This window comes from Setaria italica, chromosome II (assembly GCF_000263155.2).
Source record: "Setaria italica strain Yugu1 chromosome II, Setaria_italica_v2.0, whole genome shotgun sequence".
Taxonomy (NCBI): Eukaryota; Viridiplantae; Streptophyta; class Magnoliopsida; order Poales; family Poaceae; genus Setaria; species Setaria italica.
Window position 1 is genome coordinate 16,057,205 of NC_028451.1, and position 24,223 is coordinate 16,081,427.

The 24,223-nt window shown below is 41.9% G+C and overlaps 1 protein-coding gene across 1 annotated transcript; it reads left to right on the plus strand.

Moving 5' to 3' along the window:
• The first annotated feature begins 10,224 nt into the window (after positions 1-10,224).
• On the plus strand, positions 10,225-18,275 carry LOC101782886 (1-phosphatidylinositol-3-phosphate 5-kinase FAB1A-like). Its single transcript, XM_012844103.2, is given in 13 exon segments — positions 10,225-10,664; positions 11,837-12,114; positions 12,223-13,216; positions 13,297-13,441; positions 13,544-13,894; positions 14,109-14,831; positions 14,915-15,234; positions 15,320-15,446; positions 15,538-15,705; positions 15,812-16,757; positions 16,760-17,112; positions 17,190-17,450; positions 17,568-18,275. Coding segments are annotated over 12 exon segments (4,869 nt in total). The 5' UTR covers positions 10,225-10,664; positions 11,837-11,873; the 3' UTR covers positions 17,808-18,275.
• Positions 18,276-24,223: the final 5,948 nt, after the last annotated feature.

Sequence of the window (24,223 nt, forward strand, 5' to 3'; positions counted from 1 at the left end):
ATGTGATTTTGAGCAGTGGATCGACACTGAGATCAATCCTGAAGACAAGGAGTTTTTGGAGTATATGTTGCGCTGGGATGCAAAGAGGAAGGAGATGATGGAGAAGAGGCTCAAAGAGGAGGCTGCGGAAAAGGAGCACAAGGAAGAGGAGGAATGGAGGCGTGTTGCTGCGAACAGGGAGGAGAGGGAGAAGAAGCTTGAGCGTGCACGCCGAGCGAAAGCAGCGATTGAGGAGAATCTCAATGCCTTGAGGAAGGGAAAGTGACCTCGTTGCACTCAGTAGTCATAGTTAGTTTCTAGTTCTATGGTTTATTTATGAACAATATTTTCTAGTGCGAGACTTTTATTATGTTGTCATGTAATGATGCACTTTAAGTATGGACATGCAAGTGGTAGACGACCTATGTTTATTTTGTGATGTAATGCACTTCGAAGTTGTACTCTAGTGAAATTTCCGCAGAAAATAAAAAGGGTACTTGTTAGTGAAATTTCGGCAGAATTTCCCCTACTTTTTGATGCAATCCATACTAAATTACGAGATGAATAGTGAACATAAATACAAATATACAAGCATATGACACATTCATAATAAAATCCACAATAGTTTAGAATGAAAGTCCATATACACAAATAGTCCATATAACACAAAGTCCATATACCACATAGTTCACAATAAGTACCCTCAGTGCCTCCTAGTCTTACCCTTACCCTTGTGACTAAGGGCGTCGGTGCCTGGAGTATAAGGAGAACGTGGGCGACATAGTCTAGTGCCTACAACCTGTGTAGGCTGAGTCAAGGGAGCCTCGTGGAGCTGAGACGGGCCAAGCTCCTCAGGCCTCTGGTCATCATCGTCGTCGTCGTCGTCCTCATCCTCGGATGCAATTGCTTTCGACCCTGAGGGGCCTTGCCTAGATGTACCAACGCCTCCTTCGCGTGGGGATGGAACGTGCACATCTTGTGTCATGGCAGTCCTGCAGCCACAATGAGTAGCTGCACGGCGAAACCAACTAGACAGTCGCTGTTGTGAAAAAACTAGTTAAATGAAAGAATGTAACGTATTAATAAAGTATTTGAAAGAACAATTTGAGTCTTACGTCTAGAAAACTTCGTGTCTCGGGGTTCGTAACTCTAGGACAGAAATGCTCAATATCTCTAACCGAGCTTTGGAACGTACGGCCCTACAACAAATTTTCAGAAGTCGGTAGTTACTAAAGCAATAAATGATTAAGTCATTAACTTTCTTACACGCTAAGTCACTAAATTAAGTCAATAAGCCACTAAGTCCTTATCTAACTAACTAAATCACTAAGTAACTTAACATAGAACATAGAAAAGTAAAGCAATTGTCTTACCATCCTATCCAGGATTGGTCCTGTCTCCATCTGCCTTCCAGCACGAGTACTTTGGTCGTACACCGTGTATTCATCGTCGGACGAGTGGATGTCGGCGTAGTCATCTTGCGTCCATTGTACCCTCAGCCTGTGATGCGTCGCACCTTGGTACCAAGTCTGGTATTGCCTGTACTCACTGTTTGTGTGCGGCTCGTCGTTCTCGTCCACGTTGTCATGGAACTGGTCCCATTCCTCAATGTAGGCCCGGTGGAACGCGTGCCACTTAGAGACCTTCCGTTTCTTCTTATGATCCACACTGCACGTCATGTTAGATGTTACTGCTAGGCAAAATTTAGTTAATGGTAATGGAAATAATTCAAATAGGAAAACACTTACTTGTGTAACTCCACACTAGTCGAGGTCGCAGGTGTTGGCCAAATCTAGCTGATCCCAAACTGACGTGCTACTCGATCAGGCAGGTTGTACTCAACAGCATAGAAACATATGAGAGGGCACTTCATCCTGTAAAGATCGTCGTCGGCCGCACACATGACGCTAACGGCAAAAGGAAGTGCGTCCTCTCCTTCGTAAGGCTGCCAATTTACCTGCAACATGTCAAAACAAAATGTTAGTTGTTATACTAATATAGTACAAAGCATGTGAAAAAAAATTTGACTTACACTATGAGCTGTGAGCGCGTCTAGCTCGGTGATGTAATCCAGGTACGCACGCTCTAACCTCGTATGGCCAACCTTAACCTGATCCCAAAGATATGCCCATGTCGGTTGTCGTCTCAGCGGCTCACCTGGGAACCACGGTCGATGACCCATAATCTCGGGACGACCAACTGGAAGATGGGCCCACATCCATAACTGCAATAGGTACACGCACCCACCAACTGACGTAGAGCCCGAGGTCCGACGGCACGCCTCGCACAGCTGCCGGTACAGGAAACACAGCACAACTAACCCCCAACTGTATTGACCCGCCTGCTGCCAGTCAGTGAGGCAGTGGTCCACATCCAAGACGCAGTGTCACCTGTAGCGTCTGGGAAGAGAACGCAGGCAAACAGGTGTAGGATCCACGCTCTGCAGTAGTGCCTAACTGTCTCCGCATCCGCGTCCTGGGGGCAGTGTCCGAAGTGTTCCCGCAGCCAGGAGATTAGCACTTCGGATGTGCGAGTCCCTTGATCCTCAACCTCTCACCCAAGGAAGGCTGCCACTCGTGCTCTCCAACCCTCTGAGACGCACGGCCCAGTCACTGGATTGCCACGAATGGACAGACCCAGCATCTTCTGACAGTCCTGTAGGGTCACTGTCATCTCTCCGAATGGCAGGTGAAAGCTGTGAGTCTCGGGCCACCACCTACATTTTGCAGAAATATTACTTGTCAACATGTAAGGACATAATAAATTGAACATGAACGGAGGCAATAGAAGCAAGATAGCACCTGTCAACCAACGCAGTTATAGCCGCTGAGTTGAACTGGGGCAGCCCACGACGAACCTAAAAGGAGATGATATCTAGGCCCGCCATCTGTAGCAACGGAGTGTAGCGGTCATCGTACTGCAGCGCCAGAAACCCATCATGGGCTCTAGAACGAAGGAGCGGAAGGACTTGCATGCAAACAAATAGAGTCAGACATTTCTGAGAAACAATACCTCAACTCTTGCAAAAATTAGATCATCAACTGTAGATTCTTACCTGCCCTTCCGCTATGAGACGACCTCGGTGGGTCTGGTCGTACGCCTGGTCTAGTAGGTGGAAGTGCGCCATCCTACAAAAAGTTAACAACAAATAAAATTAGTAAACAATGAAACATAAAGTTAGACATGTACAAGCAAAAGGTACTATTACAATGAAACATAACTATTTGAATGAATAAGACACATATGAAGTAACGAAAAGAGCTACTAGTCGCACCTCACTAATCTGCCAATTGCAAGTGCGTGAATTATGGCCCAATCTACCGCACTTGCCACACTCGTTCTGTTCTGGGTCAGTAAGAAATGGTGTTGCTCTACCACGCCTCATTCTTCCGGATACCTGATCCATAGTCATGTTATGCCTCGTCCTCTTCCTTGTTCCACGCTTCTTCCAACGGTAAGCTGGGTCCACAACGTATTTTGGCCCATCATATGGAGGCCACTCTCTAGGATCCCGGAAAGGCACGAAGCAGGGGCTCTATGTGCTCACAAACGTGTCTACACTGAACTCATGAGGTATCATGCTCTCGATATCGAAATTGCGATGCCTAGCTGCTGCCACCAAATGAGAACATACGAAGTGGTACTGCCTTGGCCTACCACAAGTGCACTTGAAATCTCGAAGGACTACCACATGTATCCTCGACTCTCGAATCTCACCGTCGGACGTTGTCCCGTCCCTATGCTTGACCTGATAAGTCCCTGTGCCGAGATCAAAACATTGCACCTCATGTGTGGAAGCCCTTTCATTTGTAATGCTGAGGTGTCTCTTTGGTTTTTCAGCCCATCTCTCCCCAGCACCCTGCAACGCTTCTGCTTTGGCGTGTCTTTCATTGAACCATGCAACAAGCCTGTAGAAGGTGAATTCAACGATTGCGTTCATAGGCATACCACGTGTCCCCAACAGCAACTTATTGAATGACTCGACCATGTTACTGCACTGAAACTCGTACCTCCATCCACCGGTGTCGTGAGATCTAGTCCACTTATCCAAATCTCTCATCAAACCAGCGAGCCATTGTCTACCTTCTGCATTTGTTGCGGTCCTGACCTGCTCCAATTTGCGCTGAAAGTAATAGTCCTCAAGCTGACGAACAGCAACCTAAAACAGATCAAAATTATCCTTCACACCATCCTTTCGAAGAAGGTTCTCCGCAAGGTGCCGAGTACACCAACGATGATGCAAAGGTGGATACCCCTTTATCTGCTCTTGCACAGCATGAAGTATGCCCTGATGCCTATCGGATATGACGCCAACCTCCCTTCTAGGCCCAACCACATGTATCCGGACTAGTCTTAAGAACCATCCCCAATTGTTCTCCCTCTCAACCAATGCAAATGCCAAAGGAACCAACATATTGTTCGCGTCACAAGATATGGCTATAAGAAGTGTGCCCCTGTATTTGCCAATCAAAAACGTACCATCAATAGAGAAAACAGGACGACAGTGCCTAAAGGCTTCCACACACTGAGGGAAGCACCAGAACGCATGCCCGAATATCTGCCTCCCATCCTTCCAAGCATTTGGTTTTGGGATGTGCTCATAATGAATGCCTGGATTCACCGCTTTTATTGCATTAAAAAGCACTGGCAGCTGCTCGTACCCAGACTCCTAATCCCCATATATCATCTTCCACGCTCGCTGCTTAGCCCTCCAAGCTTTACCATAAGTTATCACATAACCTCCATAAATCTCCTCAACGGTTCTGATAATTGTTCTAACTTTCATGTTGGGTTGTTCCTTCAATATTCCCATCAACCGCTTGGCAATTAGGGTAGATGTTAACTGCGGATGTCTCACTGTAAGCTCATGGTCAGCACAATTGTGTGGACCGACAACTTTTGTGATCTTCCACTTCCCAGTGATATTTTGCTTCCTTGCACAAACCCTCCATGGGCACCGTTCCTTGTCACACACAACTGTGTAACGGTGCTCCACATGTGAATGCAACACTTTGTAAGGTCTCTTCCGTATCACCGCAAACGCCTGCAACCACCTCTTCAATGTGGGAAGGTCCTTAAATACCCTTCCCTCCTCAATAACCATACTAGAACTAGCTTCAGGAGCTTCTAGGAGCTCATCATCATGTCCTTCTGCAAACGCCTGATCGGAAAGAGTAAGATCGCTAAACTCGTGAACTATCGGATCACGACGTCCAGGGAAGATACGCCTGAACATCTCAATATCACTCTCTGCCATCTCTCCAGCAGGGCGATCATCATCAGAATCAAGATCCACTCCCATCTCGTATGCATCTTCATCATTCATAATTTCAACACTATTGGAGCCACACAATCCATCTCCACATTGCACTTGCGCAGCAACTAGAGGCACATCCACATTTTCTGGAATATCTCCTACGACATTAAGTACAAATATGAGTAAAGAAGAAATTGATGGAATGAATAGGGTTAGCTCCCAACAATAGAAACTGATAAGACACTTACTCGGATCATTCTGAGTGAAAAGGAACTCATTAGGAGAGTCCACCACATCATCAACAATCCGACAAACATGTCCAACTATTTCATTGGGGGCAGATTCAGCATCGGGAATCGTAGGTGCAACCTCCACGTCCATAACAGGTTCTAGGACGGGAGGATCGAAGTGTGCCCGTTGACCCATTGGTCGGGAAAACCGACGAGGATTTGGATCAACACCCACTCGACGAACAACCACTTCAACACTTGGGGAATGATCATTCATAACCGTTCTCACATATTTTTCCCATTGGCCTGCACACTGAATTAGGACCATCTTCCTTTGAATGTTGAGAGGGGAACCTAGATGAAGTATGCCCTCGACTGTGATTTCATCATCTCCATGACAATGTAGCTCCTCCCGAGCCCTTGCGAGCAACTCACTAAACGAGGGTTTCTCATCAAATATCACAACCTCGCACTGCATGGAAACAAACTTAACACATCCATAGTCATCCCTTTCCACGGTACCTCCATGATATATGCTCACTACGTTCTCCATGTAGTACATCAATATAACGACGCACAATTCATTTAGTCCATAATAAATGAAGCATTCTAAGTACAAGGTGTCTAGTATGAAATAAGATAGTATCAATTGACTACTAACTACTAAATACGACTAACTAACTATGTCATACAACTAACTAACTATGTCACCTAATATGTACCTATGTACTTAACTATACAACTACTTAACTAAATATCGTAATAACTAGTTTACTATGTAACTATACATCTAACTACATAAACAAAATTGCAAATCCGCCTAGTTAAATAGTGTCATGAGTGTTCTCCATTCCTTCTATCATTGTAATTCATACAAAAAAACCTACCAAATTATATTAGTTTTCATATCTAATAATTCTATCTATCTATCAATTTATCTATCTAACTATTTTATCTAACAATTCTACCTACCTATCTAAATTCTACCTAACTATTCTAATTTATCTATATAACTATTTTATCTAAGAATTCTACCTATCTATCTAAATTCTACTATAACTCTTCTTAGAGTTTTACCTCACTGCTGCACACCGGTGGCAAGGGGTGGGGGCGGGCACCGGGTGGGGGTCGGGCGACCTCCGGCCATGGAGGACGCGGGCGCCGGGCCGTGGGCCACCGGCGGGGGCGGCCGCGGGCGCCCGGGCTGGGGGCGGGCGGCCTCCGGCCGGACCGGGGGTGGGCACAGGGCGGGGGACGGCCGGCCTCCGGGCAGGGCAGGCGCGGGGGCCCGGCCGGGGGGCACCAGCGGGGCGGCTCCTGGCGTCGGGCGGGGCCGGGCGGCTCGGGCCGGGCGGGACGGGGCGGATCGGGTCGGGCGGGTACCGGGCGGGGGCGGGCGAGCGCCGGGCGGCGACGGCGGGCTCTGAGGACGGCAACGCGGGTTTGAAAATAGGATGCGAAAAGAAACTGATGCGCAAAAGGAAGGAGTGCCGGTGCTGTGGTAAACCTGGCGCCAAGGCTTGGCGCCAAGACAACACCCACCCGCCCGCTCGCCACGTAATCCATCACACGCCACGTAACTGTTGGAGGTATGCCCTAGAGGCAATCATAGAGATGATGATATTCCATTTGTATCCATGATTTGTATATTGTGTTCATTGAATATCCATTAAAGGCTACTTGAATTGATTTGCAATTATGTGAATTGTATGTGAAACTCTTTACTTGTATGGTTATTCTAAAGTTGTCCCTAGTCGGAGTTCACGTAAGGACACACATGAATATTAGACTAGCACATGTATTAGTTGATGACTATGTTTCACAAGTCATGGACATGGAGATGTTGAACTAATAATGTGGACACATGTGGAGACATGTGTTAGGACTGACCCAACACGAGAAGTAGTTCTCTCGTTAAACAACATATACGCTTTGTCCTTAGACCTGAGATTGTCGCATGTATTCTAGATGTGGATCGACCTACTTAGGGGCTATCAAACGCTACGCCGTAACAGGGTAGTTATAAAGGTAGCTTTCGGGTTTGTCAAGAAGCATGCTATGAGACATGGTCAATCAAGATGGGATTTGCCCCTCTCTGATTGAGAGTGATATCTCTTGGCCCCTCGAGTGATCGGATCCAAAAATGCATGGCCATGCTACGTACGGTTAAGAGTTAACCTACAAAGGGATTCCGAATCACAGGATCGAGAAAGAGCTATCGGCTTGAAGCTAGACCAAATATCGTGAGGCAAAGGGAATAACATGTATATTATGTTGTGATGGTTCGTCTGATATGATCTTCGTGTGCGTATAGGAGTTGGCACGTCTTGCTAGAGGCCGCTACTGACTATTGGGCCGAGTAGGAGTACTCGGGCCATGTCTATACGTATCCGAACCCATAGGGTCACACACTTAAGGGGCTGGAAGCCCAATTCGGATCTGATCCGAGTTGGATTAGGTTTAGAAGTACTAATGGGCCTCGGATCCAGAGGCCCGTCAGGAACCTCTATAAATAGAGGGGTGGGGGCGCCCTAGGGTTTACACCTTTTGGCAAAACTCATCTGCCGCGCCTCCCACGCCCTCGCCTGTTGCAACTCACGGATCTAGCAGTCCGGCTTGCGACGCTTCCTCCCTGCACGTGTGGATACCTTGGAGGTGTTGCACCTGCAGCACTTGGACGAGCCGCCGACGAGCCACGACGAGCTGCCGACGAGCCACGACGAGCCGCCGACGAGCCACGACGAGCCGACGACGAGCCGACGACGAGCCGCGGCACGAGGGAGATCTTGCTGCACGTGGACGAGCTGCTGAGGAGCTGCTGGACGTCGACGTGATCGACTACGTACGACTACGTTGATCAACTTCACTGCATCGACGCGAATCTACATCTTCCGCACCAGTAGTGCGTCGAGTGGTACTCCCGTGATCCTTATACGGCAGTTTTCCTGGTTTACGCGGTAGAAAAATTTTGTTTTGCGCTAGTGTAGCCTACCTCGTATCCCAACAGTAATCCATGCCACGCCATGTGGTCACGCCATGGTGGGGACCTTGGCGCCATGGAGGCTGGCGCCAAGACGTTGTAGCTTGGCGCCAGCCATCCTGACGCCAAGCTAAGGGTCCATTTTTGAAATTGGTTCCGCCAGGAGCCTATTTATGAAAATATTTCACGAAAAGGGCTAAAATAAAAAAAAGTCGCCCTTGCCAATTGCTCTTGTTCATTCTTGTCCTCCCTTGCAAGCATTGGTTAGCAGTGACCAGTGGGCGAGCGATCAAAGGATGGATGTTTTTCGGCCCTTAAAAAAAAAGATCGATGTTTTCCTCTGACATGAGATTCCCATGCATAGGGATAATACCAAATTAAATGCTTCAAAGGATGGATGTTTCCCAGCCCTAAAAAAAGGATGGATGTTTCCCTTCGACATGGGATTCCCATGCATAGGGATAAAACCAAATTAAAAAGCATTTATGTCCCGTTTGGATTCTTGGAATTGAATTTCAATCTAATAATCATAATTTAGACACAAAGTAATTAAGCTAATATAGTTGTATGTGAAATATATTTGTATATTATTATTGACTATATGGGAGAGATACTTGTGTACTGCACTTATGCTATAGGAGAGCGAGTCGAAGAGCGTGCTATAAGTTACACATTAGAAATATAGCATGAGGATCTATAGAATCAATTCCCATCTCCCACCCGAGTTTAAGATAGCCTTATATCTAAATTTTGAAAAGTAGTGGAACGATACATTCCAAGATAAATAGCCTACTCCAATGAATAGATTCCAATTTCTTTTTTAAGGGATCCAAACGGGGCATTATAGTTTTTCTATCAGAAAAAAAGAGAAAATTGCGCGGAAGAAGCTAGAAATTAATATTAACATGCATAGTAGTAGCAGCCTGCAAACCGGTCGATGCAAATAAAAGGTACTGTGGCATGTATCTTCACTTTTACCACATTCCTATGCTAAGCTAGCACTTTGTTGGTTGCATTTTTTTTTCATCGTAGGGAAAACCACATCACAAATCCCTAGTAAAAGTCTGAACACGTTTGGTTGTATCACCAGTCCAACTCATCTCGCCTCGCAGCAAGGCCATACTTGCTAGTGTAGGATCGGAAAACGGTTCTACTTGTCTGAGCCACCAAAGAAAATCCTCGACAGCACAGAAAACAAGAAAGTGAGCAAGAGCCAATACAAGATTTCTTGCCTGGCATGGCAAAGCAAGCTGGGGGTACCAAACATACCCTCCACTGCAGGGCTCAAAATTACATGACCTTCCATTTCATTTTGTTTGATTTCTCTTTGCATTCTAGCGGCAGTTCTCAAAACGAATGCATATTTTAGAAAAGCTGTGGGCGAGGCATTTTGTGGTTTTTGAAGAAAAAGAAGTGACTAAACTTTTCTTTTTTGAAATGAATCAACTGCCAATTATATTAAAAAAGGAAAAGTCTCGGATTAGACTATAGTAACAAACAACACCCGTTATTAAAGTCACTCTAGACTTTCGAGTTATTTACTCGTGTCCTGTCATCTGAACAATTCCTCCATCCCTTTTATTTTTTTTAAAAACGCAGAAAATCTTTTTTTTGAATAAACACACGCAGAAAATCTACAGGGGTTATTGTATTGAGAAAAATTGGTCGGATACAAACCCGAGGCGACAGGGTCAGTTGTTTTTTGTTTTCAAACGAAGCGCCACAGGACAAAACACGACCTCTCTTGCTCACACACATGCTGCTCTTCACGGGATCAAGCAGGCCCCCCAAAGACGACGCCCCCGCCAATCTTCCATAGGCATAGCCAAGCCTGGCCCTCCTCCACGCCCCCACCCCTCATTCCAGCGATCACCGACGGACGCGGCGACCAGGATTCCGCCCTGCCCGCCGCCGGCCGCCTCCACCCACCTCCGTGCGCCTCTCGGAGGGAGCGAATCGGGCGGGCCGCCTCCTCCCAGCAGCAGGACGTCCGCCCACCACCAACGACAGCCAGCCTCCTCCCGCAGCAGGACGTCCGCGGTCCGCCCACACCCACGCCGGCCCGCCTACTCCTGCCGGACGTGAGCTTTCCAGAATCCACGACGTCGACTCGTCTGCGGCCATCCGGAATTCCGGATTCCGCCCCCCACGACGCTCGACTTGTCTGCTGCCACCCGAATTCCGTCCCCCACGGCGCAATCCTGTTGCCCAATCCGAGGTACCTGATACCTCTTATTCGGACTCTCAGATCTGCTGGTGATTTTAGTTAGAGGATGTTAGTCAGGTGGTAACCATTGCGATTGTTTTAGAGATTGCACACGAGGGAAAGTTGGTAACGATTGCAGTATACGGAAATTCACAGATAATGCATCCTGGATTATAAATGCTCGGATGGTTGATGACTTTTTAATTGTTTTATCATCTGAGCAACATGGTTGCTGGGGTACGTTATAATGGGTGAAATACAAATGCAAGTGTGGAACTAGTGTTCATTGCTGCTTAAATTGCGAGGCATTTGGCTTAGTTGCATAATATAAGTTGTTTAGTATATGTTTTAGCTTATCTATTACCTCTGTAATTCTGATTTTTCTGGGTGAATTTGTATAGCAATCCCTGGTTCATTTTAAGCTTAAATGTTTCGGTAATGCTACAGATGTCCGGAATCTTAAAAAATCGGACAGCGCAACATATGTTGCAATAGTTAATAATCGATGTTGCAACTATTATTTCTGCATGTTTCACGGTGAATGTTGCATGAAACATAGTGTTAATGTTGCGGCGGGGATTTTCTATCCGAGAGTCGAACGACGTAGTCATTTTTTCACATATTTTTCAATGTTGCAACCATAGATTTTCGATGTTCCAGATGCTTTATTTTAATATTGCAACGCAGCGTCCAGGCGCTAGCAGTGCCGTAAATGTTTTTCTTGTCACCACTACAGTTTGATCCACTCCAGTGTCATACATGCAACTTGCTAAATATTTACTATTACACTTTCCAAATTTGATGGGTCCCTTCTGATTAAGAAAAGATGAGGATCAGTTCTTTTCCTCAATTTTTGTAGTTCAAGCACATCACGCACATTTTTTTTGTTTTGTTATGCCTTCATTGGATGATTTTAGCATGTATTTTAGAAATTTATTAGAATGTGTGCAAGTTTTTGTGAGTGATCTCAATTTCCAGAGCTCGATAAATTCAGAACCTAATAGGTGCAAAATTACATCAGTGATTGGCTAGGCATGCTTGATTGTATAACAAATGATTTGTTCCCCTGTGCTGGACCTGTGTAAATTCTCGTGCAGTCATGATGAATTATTGATATATAGTGACTAGGCTCTCAAGTTATGGTTTAGTTGAGTGGATGACTCTGGTGTTACTTTTATGTGCAGGTGCCATGCTAGCACAATAATGCAGTGAAGTTGTGCCATGAGTAAAATGTGCCATGCATGTGTATCAAAAGAGACAACCATGGATGAGGTCAATATTGACCTAACCTGCAGTACATCTTGCTGCAAGATGTGTGACCATGGTGAGGGATCATCAATTGTTACTGGTGAGGTCAACTGGTTGCACATGGACTCAAGCCCTTGCAACACTCCTTATGGCACCCCTATGTTTAGCCGAGAAAATTCTTTCTCAAGCTTTGCTAGTTGCTTTTCAAGTCTTGGTGAGTGTTGGAGCACTGTTCTCTTAAATACATGATATGATTGTTTGTATCATTTGACATTATTTTCTTACATAACCACAATTTTTCTATGGCTTGTATTTTCCTCAGATGACTCCCTAGCAGACTCTGATGAGGAGATTGAGCTCCAAGATACTGGTCAACTTTATCCTGATACCCTATTAAGTGATGGTCTTATGGAGCAAGGAGAAGGGAGTTTAATACAAGTGGAAGAATGTCAACTCAGTGATATTTCTGTTGTTGATGACGGGGCTACTTTTCCCATTCTAGCATATCAAAATATTTCATCTGGTCATCCACAGTCGGAGACCCTTGAAGACTCCACCAAGGAAAATTTTGGTGCCACCAATATTACTTCATATTCGAATCTATCTTCTGAGCAGCATCAAGATGTCCTATCCAATAATCAATCTATAGAAACAAAATTTGGTGTATCAGTGGAAGATATCAATCCTAAACAATCCGGTGTGATAGATGTTGAAGAGGTCACCAGCCTTCCTATGCCAGGTGGTGATATTATTCCATTGAATGAACAAGTTATGGATCAACTTGATAATACCATGGAAAATACAATAGTTTATAACAATATATCAAATACCGAACCTGACATGAAACATGGTGCTGACTTTGATAACGAAAATGAATGCCTATACCCAATGGCATTGCCCAGTTTTGATGCAGATCCTCTCATATGGTCACCACCAGAACCAGAAAATAAGGAAGATGACTTTGATACTGTTTTTAATAACTCTGATGAGAGTGAAAATAACAGCAGTGGGTGGGCTAGGTCAAGTTTCAACTTTAACTTAGCAGAGCGAAGCAAGGAAAGCCATGAAGACCAATTGCAGAAAGTAATGTCAGAAGTTATGAATGGGCAATTCAAGATCCTTGTAAGTCGTTTCTTGGCTGCTGAAGGGTTCTCTCTGTCTTATGGAGGCACCGAGAAGAACTGGTTTGATATTGTTGCTTCATTGTCATGGGATGCTGCACTACTTGTCAAGCCTGATGCCAATTCTGGAAATGCAATGGATCCTGGTTTGTACGTGAAGGTTAAATGCATAGCTTCAGGATCTTACCAGCAGAGGTAACAAACTGATGCTGTACTGTTCTTTCCTTATCCTTACGCTGTCTCAATTAGGTGCCCTTTCTTTGTTCCTTTGATAGTGAAGTGATCAATGGTCTTGTTTTTAAGAAGAGTGCTGCACATAAGCAGATGCGTGCCAATGTAAAGCATCCAAAATTGTTACTTCTTCAGGGTGGTCTTGGCCATTCTTCAACAGGGCTGTCATCAATAAATTCTATGAAACAGGTGAGCGTGGATGCTCTTAACCAAAGCTTATTTACATTGCATAGATAAAATACTAGATAATAGGGGAGATTTACAAAATGTCTCTTCTTCCATGTTGACCAGGAAAATGAACAGCTGGAGAAAACGCTTAGTGAAGTGATAGGCAAATGCCAGCCTGATGTCATATTGGTGGAGAAAGTAGTTTCCTGTAACGTAAATGAATATATTCAGAAACAAAGAGTTACAGTAGTTAGTGACATGAATATGCATCGGCTGGAAAGAATTGCTCGTTGCACTGGCTCTCCAATAATATCATTGCAGGATGCTCTTACAAAACCCAGCCTTATTAAGCAGTGTGAGACTCTCCATTTTGAAAAGTTTATTGAAGAGCATAATATTACTGGGGAAGATGGAAGGAAGTCATGCAAAACGTTTTTATTTCTGAAGGGTTTTCCGAGACCTCTGGGATGCACAGTATGTTCTCTTTTTCTTCTGTTACATGTAATTATTTCTACTTATGTAGTCTGCGGTTTTCTCAAGTGCATGGATGAAGTTCTTAACTGCTATTTGGAGCTTTATGTACTATTGTGCATTTTATGCATTCTTTTACCATTTTGCTCATCACTTATCATATCTTATATGCTCTTTATGCTTTCGTAGTTCTGATTAGTTTGACATTATTTTGTAGATACTGCTGAAAGGCGCATCAAGAGAAGAACTTAAGAAGATTAAACGTGTCCTTCATTTCACTGTCTTTGCAGCTTACCATTTGATCCTTGAAACTTCATTCTTTGCTGATCAAAAATTATTTACAGCAGACAAACCTACCTCAGGGAAAGAGAAATGCTTTAAAACTAATCCATGCCTGCGTGGTCCCTGTTATGATAGTTTGAAAAACAGTGACACCATGAAACATCCAATTTGTGATGATCAGTATGCTAATCAGGAAAAGTTCATTCATACTGAAAAATCTATAGTGCTGCATCTTCATGATTCCAAAACTATGACATCTGAAGATCCTGCCGGTGAAAAGCATATTGATAGCAAAGGCATTCAGTCATATTCATCATTGCCTGTTTCAGACCACTTGACAAATTTTATGCAGGAAACATCATCATCAGATTATGCTGAGTCAAATACATGTGATGGTTTTGATGGCTCAAAATTCACGGATACTTCCAAAGAGGTGCAGAAGGAACAATCATCTGGTAAAAAAATTGAAGAAACTGCTGATGGCATTTGTGCTGAGAGTGGAGCTGCTTTGAATACTCAAGACATCTTAATTTCAATGTCTAGCCAACATATCAGGAACCAATCTGTTTGCGAGCAGAGTCACCTTTCCCGGATAACATATTATGGGTATTTCGATACATCCCTTGGACGATATTTGCAAGACACTTTACTTAATGAGGTCACACATCTTAACTATTTTTATTTTAAGGATCCACCATTTTCCTTGCTCTTATTTCCAATAAGAAAGTAAACTGTTTGCAGAAACACAGCTGCTTATCATGTGGCGAGTCTCCAGTAGCTCACATGTACTCTTATACCCACCGTAATGGTACCCTCACTGTTCTTGTGAAAAGACTTCCCTTGGAGTCATCACTTTCTGGTGAGGCTCAAGGAAGAATTTGGATGTGGACCAGATGCTTGAGATGCAATGCTAAGCCAACCAATAGGGTTATAATATCTTCCTCTGCATGTAATTTGTCGTTTGGGAAGTTCTTGGAACTCAGCTTCTCAACTCATTCTGCTGCGAAGAAGCTATCAACATGTGGCCATTTGCTGCATAGAGACTGCCTGCGTTTCTTTGGGTAAATATCTGGAAGACTCCTACATAAATATGGATTGTTTTCTTTACGATTGTACATATATTTTTCATCATTTTATGCCTTGCAGATTTGGATCCAGAGTTGCTATGTTCATATACTCATCTGTTGAAATATATTCTGCTTGTAAGCCTCCACTGACTTTGGAGTTCAATAACCCGAACAAAAAGGATTGGCTTGAGGTTGAAGTGAATAATGTATGCTTCTGCAACATATTTTCTGCTGCTGCTGCTTGTTTTCCTTCAGCCAATCACATACTTACATGCTAACATTATTCTATTCTTTAAGGTCCTTGTTAAATGGAAAGAACTCTTCTCAGAAGTTGAAAATGTAATACAAGACTTAAGATCAAGACACTCTACTCAAGCCATGGGGGAAGACACCAACATTTCAGGATGCGAGGATTTACTTTTGGATGTGACTAGGATGCTTACGCGAGAAAAAAATGAAGTTGAGGTAATCATCATGCAACAGTTCTATTATCTTTAATATTTCCTGATTTTCTTATGCAAATGATTTCAAACTTTTTTCTGTGTATTTTAACATATCCAACGTATGCAAGGTTTCTCTGAAGGCGTTTAACCAAATTGTAATACCCAAAAGTTTTCCACATGAGATCCTTGGTTTGAACTGGCTGTACCAGCAACTTCTTCTTGGATTCTATATTTGGGATCTTCGGTTGCTTCATATTCTCGAGTACACTAAAGTTAATACCGTTTCTTTAGACAATTCTATTCACGAAAGCACAGTAAAGAATGAGCAGAAGAATTCTGGAAGTATTGCTATCCAAGACGCATCGTCAGTGAAGGACATTGAAATGGAAAGAAATGAAGCAACTATAAGTTCTTCTGGCAGCTTTGATGATTCATGTACCGATAAACATTTTTTGGATAAGGCTCAGCTTACTGATAAACTAATAATCAAAGAGCAGGAGTTGCCCGTTTATCAATATCATGGTGTAAGATCATCTCTTTCTTCTCCAGGCAAAGCCGCTGAAAATGGTTCACATCAGTTTGAGGCCTCTGTGGAGATAGCTAATGATTTTTGTTCAGATAAATTACCATTTACATATAATGAACAACCTGAAGCATCCAAAGTAAATGAAATATGTCGTGTTGTCATACCAAGTGATGATGCAGGAAAATGGGTCTGGAATCAATTTAGTCACTTGGAATTGGAATACAAGAAAGAACTTCAAGGTTGTTCTTTGGATAAATTTCATCTCATCAACAAATACACCCCAAGTTCTTCATCATTAACACAATTAAAACATCAAATGGACCTGGGGCAATTTATAGTTGGCCGTGGTGGTAATATCTTGTCAGTTGCTGAGGAAGAGGTTTCCAGCATTATTGCTGTCGCATTAACTATATCTGAACAACAAGGGTTCTCTTCTGAAGCTGCATCCAGCAACTTGGATAGAAATGTTTCTATGCTGTCATCCATGCTTGCATCACCAATATCACCTATGGAATCAACATCTGGATTTTATGATTCATTTCTGTCAGCTTTAAAGATATGCATCCTGCAATTGATCTGAACAATCAAAACATAGCTCTTAGAAGCAAATATACTGTTGTTTGTATATATGCAAAGCAATTCCATGATCTTCGGAAGATATGTTGCCCATCAGAACTTGCATATATTTCATCGATAAGCCGCTGCAAACATTGGAATGCACAGGGCGGAAAGAGTAAGGTTTTCTTTGCGAAATCAATGGATGACAGATTTATCATAAAACAAATTAAGATGACTGAGTTCCACTCATTCTTAAAGTTTGGTCTTGGGTACTTCAAGCATTTGGGTGTATATCAGGTCTCAAGTAACCCTACATGTCTTGCAAAAATTCTGGGAATATATCAGGTGTGTTGAACCTTCCAGGAAACTCTGTGGCTCAACTGCTCCTAGTAATGATATATTTCTTTCTGACACTATTTTAGGTTAAAGAAACTAGGAACGGCAAGGAGGCAAGGACTAATTTCATGGTTATGGAAAATCTTTTGTTTGGACATAATATACTACGTAGATATGATCTGAAGGGTGCTCTTTTCTCACGATATGTTCCTGATTCGGAAAATCCTGAAAAGGTGCTGTTGGATCAAAATTTCATTGAAGATATGCGTACCATGCCGATATACATTCAAGGAAAAACCAAAAACCTCATGGAACGTGCTATTTGGAATGACACGGCTTTTCTAAGTGTATGTGTGCCTGTTCTCAGTAAATAATTTTATCTGAATATATATACTTTCTTCATTTTATAGGACTATCTCTGATTTTGTCTCTGAATTATATTTTGCATTTCTTTATGCTTGCAGAACATGAATGTCATGGATTACTCCTTGTTTGTTGGAGTTGACAAACAGAAGAAAGAGCTTGTGTTTGGAATTATAGATTATTTGAGACAATATACCTGGGACAAACAGCTGGAATCTTGGGTGAAGACATCTCTTGTTGTTCCGAAGAATCTATCCCCAACTGTAATTTCACCTAGGGAGTACAAAATCAGATTCAGAATGTTTATGTCACAATACTTTCCATCAGTTCCCGATGCTTGAGTCTTGAGGCCTGATCATTTCCTGGTATTGGTAGTTGCCTGAACTTGTCATGAGTTAGGATCAGTTCATTACTTCATTTTTGTAGTGTGTGTATGTCTATCTTTGTCCATTTTGCTTCCCCGCAGCTGTACATCATAGCATTTAGGACACCAGGAAAGTGCATTATTTTAAGCAAATGAATGGTGATTGACACGTAAATAACCTAGCTAGTGTTCTTTGTTGGTGATAGTTAGGGTGGAGATTGATAAAGGGGTAGAGAAGCATTTAATGTGCCCGCAGTTGTGTTTATTGGAATATATATTGCTGGAATTCTAAGTCATTCCCATCCTTTGAGGATTCATATTTCTGTATTACTTTAATCAAATGAGTTGTAAGGTTTGTGGGTTGAGCACTTCCCATGCCAAAGGCATAAATACGTTGACACTATTCAGTCAAGATGTGTCTATCATAATATGATCTATCCTGGAATATTTTGAATTATAAATGTATTTGTTTGTGTGTGGGTGGGGTTGGTCTTCCGTCTCAGGCAAGAAAGGTGAAGGAATCATGTTTTTTTTTTCTTTTTTAGGAAATTAATTGTGATTACAGACCGGTATGCATGTAGTCTGCTATTCATTCATTTTGAATAGAAACATGAGAGAAGATGAACTATGCATAAATTGATTGTGGCTACATGAAAGATTTGAACTAATTGAGTTCTTATAGTTCTGTTTTGCGGTCCTGTTCTGTCTGGTTTATACAAACATGCTATGGTAGATTGGACAAACTTTCTCTTCAGGAACTACTGAAGAGACAAATTTGGTCAAGTTGTTCTTTTCCTGTATGTACCATATGAAGCAGTTGGCATGTATGGCAAAATTTGAAGCCATCAAATTTCTTAGTGGATGTCTTCATTAACATCCAGGTTTTTCCTTGTTTCAATGAACATATGTGTAAGGGCATATAGTGGAGTCTTCCTATGCAATTTTACTGACAGTTTATTATGTACACTCTTGATTTACTGCAGAAGTACAGGTAACTTCGAACTTCCAAGCATCCTGAATTATGCTTCTTGGTGTGTTGCTCCAGCGAGCTCAATCATTTCTATATCGTGTATGCTTCTGGTATCCCAGGTTATTTGGTCAGCGTGCACAATTGTACTAAAAGATACTTCACTTGTGTGATTGCTTGGAGGTAGGAGGTAGGGCTAGATAATAATATTGCTAAAGAACTAAGATTGCAAGCTACCTTGCAACTTTCCTTTGGATTATGGTATCCAAAGGTTTCTTAATTTTGTGGTTAATTCGACTGTTTCTTGCTTATCAATTTGGGCAAATGGTTGTCATAGTGTACCTGTTATCCTAGTACTAAAGACCCGCTAGAAGATCATGTATGAAAAACTAGATTGTCTTGTGTTGATTGTTTAGATGTAAATCCTAGTGCTAAAGACTGCAGAGCATGGCGTTCCTTTTCTTTACGTTCATAGAACTGTCTATTATGCTACCTTGTAAGATTTGAAAAAAAAATCCTCTGTTTAATGCAGATTACCTTCTTGGTCTTCCACCCTGGCAAAAATTAAATTGCAGGGATGGAATTTATTGCTGTTTTAGGATTCGCATTGCTTCCCTCTGCCCATGTCTCTTGCTAGCTTTTACGTCAGGAATTATTTTAAAATGTTAAAACCACTTAATGCATGATGTCTGATCCACTGGTCAGGTAGGTAGACTTATGTTTGAATAAGAAAATAAATAAGAAAATAACATTTCTGGTTGTACGTGGTGCTGAGTTTGCTCCTGGTATGGCAGCTGCCATGTGAATTCGGGCAAATGTGTTTGGCCAATCATCTACTACTTGAACGATGAAGATGCTTTGAGGCCTGATTTTTTTAAGTTTCTCAATGTGAAAAGTTAGAAATTTAAACAAACAACGGATTTTTTATGCAGCTTCCGGAGCTTTTAGAAAGCTAGAAACTCAGAAAAGCTGAGATTATATGGAAAGTTGAGCTTTTCGTACCTTTTTGAGCTTAGGAAGCTAAACACATCTTCTAAATGTTATTGTTGGCTTTTCAGAACCAAAAAGTCAGCAGTAGCTTTTCAGCAGTAGCTTTTCAGAAAGTTCCAAAACCTGCGGCTCAAACAAACAGGTCCTAGATGTTTGAACCACCACACAATATTTTATTAACTTAATAATTTGATTGGGGTTCCAGTATCACACCATGAGGGGAGACTGTGGGGAAAAGACACTCTTGGAAGGAAATCAAATTTGAGCACTGATAGCCATTTATTCCGTAAAGCATACTTCATGCTACTGCAACAATCATCCTTGATGGCTTTGTATATCGAGGAATACAAGAAGATTCTATTTTCCCAACACCTAAGAAAATCTGATGTCTGGATTATACGTCATAGCATGAATACTTTTGCCTTTGTTGCGTCAACACCTTATGGGTAACGACACGATTCACGAACAATTTGCATGGTTAGCTAGGGGACTGTCTAGCATAATAGTGACATTCCAAGGGTATGTGATAAATAGTTATATATTTTACGCGAGAATTCAAAAAGCACGAACCAAAATAGTGGTTTCCATATAAATACCACAAACAACAATGGGAGAAAGGACTCGTATTATGGTTTCATAGAGGAGATTTGGGAATTTAATTACGGATCGCTGAAGATCCCTCTATTGCGGTCCCAATGGGTGAAGCTGACTGGAGGTGGGGTAACGAAAGATCGGTATGGAATGACAATAGTGATCCTCATCAAGATTGGCATGAGGGATGAATCATTCGTCCTAGCCAATGATGTGCATGAGGTTTTCTATACGAAGGACATGTCTAGCAAACACAAGAATTCAAAAGACGAGCCAAAACGTCACATAGTTCTTCCAGGGAAAAGAAAAATCATGGGAGTCGAGTACAAAGCAGACTAATCACAAGATTATGATCAGTTTGACATGCCTCCATTCATTGTCAAGGTTGATCCAAGCATCATGTTAGTCAAAAAAGAGACTCCGTACTTACGCCGCGATCATAACAAGGGAACTTTATCAATAAGGTAGTCAAGAAGATTTTTAATTTTACATTACAATGCACTATGTTCATCCTTTATGTAATGCACTATGGTCATGCTTTCTGCAATGCACTATGGTCATGTGAACCTTTCTATTATATTTTGTAGTGATGTGAAAAACTCATTTAATGCATTATGATAATCCTTTATGTGAGTTTTGGATCATCATATGATTATTCAATCAATATAAATAATGTTCAAGAAATTCAAAATTATTATATGGTCAAAATGTTAACATAACCACATACATTAATTAATATATTTTTTCATGGTCAAAATATTTAATATTAATTTTTTTGTATTAATAAAGTATTTAAAATAATTATTTTAGAACATAATAAACTAGTATAACTTTAATGCTAGGTTGAAATGTTATTTTAAATATATTTGATAATTTAATATATTTTGCATGTTTAAAATATTAATTTTTTCTTGATTAGTAGAAGTACAAAATAAAATTAAAACATAAAGTAAAAATTTATAACAAGATTAAAATTTTAATTTAAGTATAGTTTAGTACTACATCTTAATAAAATTAAGCTAACAATTTTTTAATATTTTTACTACTTGTACTTAGATTTATTACGCATTTATAAATTGTATAGCATTTTAATTTAACTAATTGATGGAATAAATGGTGGGTATGTTGGGTTGCGCGAAAGGGAAGGAAACCTTTAATCCCGGGTGATAACACCACGGGGGCCATTTTCGTCTCCCGCGTGATTGCCCCTCTTCAGTCCCGAGTGGTGTTACCATCCATAACTAAAGGGGCACCTATAAATATCCAGCCTTTACCTTTCCTACCTCCCCCTCTGGACTTAGCCAATTTCGTGATCTCTCTGTTGTCTCCGCCGCGCCTAGCTAGCTTGGCTTCCGATCGTGACTGCTTGCTCAGCCCGTCTCCTCCGCATCCTCCTTGACGTCGCCGTCACCCGAGCCCGCCTCTCCTCCGCGATGTTTCGCAGCACCTCGGCACCCTGGCCCTCGCCGCCATAGCCGGTCTCCTCTAGTACCATAGCATCGCGCGGGCCTTGGTGCCCACCTTCTTCTCCGGCCCCTGCACCTCCATCTGTTCCTCCCCCGACTCCGCGCTACCACGTGCTGCACAGCTACCCTGTCACCCGCGGCCGTGCCCCCCCACCTTGCACGCCGCCGCCACCAACACTGGACCTCAGTCTCCATCGCCGCCGCACTCTAGGCTCTACCACCTCTGCTGCGCCCGCGCATTGTTGTCACCGCACACTGTCTGCTGCCACACGCCCCTCTACCCCGGCCGGCCCACGAGGTGTGCAACCGCGGCTTGCTGATGCGATCCGGGTATTTTTATCAATTATTTTATTATTAAACTTAAAAATTAGTATAGATGTTTTGGAAATTAGTATAAATAATTAGAAAAATGTGGAACTTACTACGAAATTGGTATAAATGCTTAGAAAATTAGTATAAATCATTAGAATAGAACTTTCTACAAAATTCGTATAAATGCTTAGAAAATTGGAAAAAAATGCTTAGAAAAATATGGAACTTACTACATAGTTGGTATAAATGCTTAGAAAATTAGTATAAATCATTATAATAGAAATTTCTTCAAAATTAGTATAAATGCTTAGAAAAATGTAGAACATACTATAATATTGGTATGGATGCTTAGAAATTTAGTATAAATTTTTATAATAGAACTTTCTACAAAATTAGTATATATAAATGCTTAGAAAATTAGTATATGGTTATTCCTTAGGGAATTAGTATAAATACTTAATTTATAATTTCATGTCAATTTTTGTTGATAATATACATATGTGTATATGTATAATTGTGTATAATTAGCATGGATGCTGGAGTTGTTGTATAATTGTGTATATGTTTATCGTACTGTTAGGACAAATTTTGTAGATGATGGTTCAATATTTTAATGTACAATTTCATGTAATAAATTATACAAGTGTTGTTGTATGATTCTATGTATATATAGCTATTGTATTATTTGAGACAAATTTTCTAGGTGGATGGTGGTTGCATAATTTAATCGATAGTTTCATGTATAATTAATTGTATTATTAGTTAAGATGGGAGCTAAAGAGGATGAAAGGTTCCTAATTGAGCATATTGCTAGTGGTGGCTCAAATGTTGCAAGAACCTACATCGAGGATGAGGGTAACCAGGCGGACATGTACCTAAACATATTCGGTGATGGCAATGATGAGGAGCACGAGCATGACATTGATGACAATGCGGAGTAAGACATTGTCGAAATGGAAGGTTCCGGCGAGGTATATCATTTTCAATTTTTTTACCCCATAATGTAAAACTTCGTATTCATTTGTATGTACTAACGAATCTTGAAGTTTTAGTCTTCTGGATCGATGAAGCCAAGACTGTCGAGGTCCTAAAAAAATGGAGGGAAGGCTTCGGATCACCGATGCGGCCAGAAAATTCATAAATCAATGTGAGGTTCTTGTAAAGGACAACGTGCCCATCAACATTTCGAAAATGGAAGTCCAATAAGAAAGATGAGCCATATGTGCTCCCAAAGACAGAAAATGATATGTTGTGGCAAAATGTTAAAGAATACTTTACACTTCCTAAAAGCATCGATGAAAAAATTGTGAAAGAGTGGACTCTAAAGAAGATGGCAACCCAATTTCAGAACTTCAAGGAGAACATGGACACCAATTATATCAAGAAGGGCCGAACTACATATTTTGATGAGTGGCCAAAGTTAAAAGATCACCGGGACACATTTATGGAATACAAGATGTTTGAAGAGAGTGCGGTGAGGGTTTGTACCAACACAACAAATGCCTCTAAGAAGGAGTACCATCATCGTCTAGGGCAAGGTGGTTACCAGAAGGAAATTCCCAAATGTATTAAGATGGAAGAAGACCTAATCGCTCGAAGTATCATACTGGCCACTATAGAATGGCTTGAATGATCGAAGCATCGATATTATGCTCACGGCAACACCCTTAGCCTTGAGGATGGCACACTAATTTTTGATGAAAAAAATACATGACAAAGTCCTCAAGCTTATCGAAGCCATAGAAGCTTCTGCTGAAGGAAAGTTCAAGCCTAATAGAGAGAACGATGAGCTGACTTTGGCGCTCGGGAATCCCGAACACCCAGGATGTTGCCGACACGTAACTGTTGTGATAGCTAGTGAGGGCAGCACCCATTTGTGTAGTAGATACATATTCATGTGAACCTAGATCCTAGCGAGGTAACACCTATCTATCTCTATTTCCTATCTCACGAATACTATATGAAGAAATCATGAATACTCACTTACTTTACTTCGAAGGAAGCCAGCATCCGTAGAGGTAAAAGCTGGGAGGAGAGTGCCAAAACCTTAGCACTCCTCCCAAACAC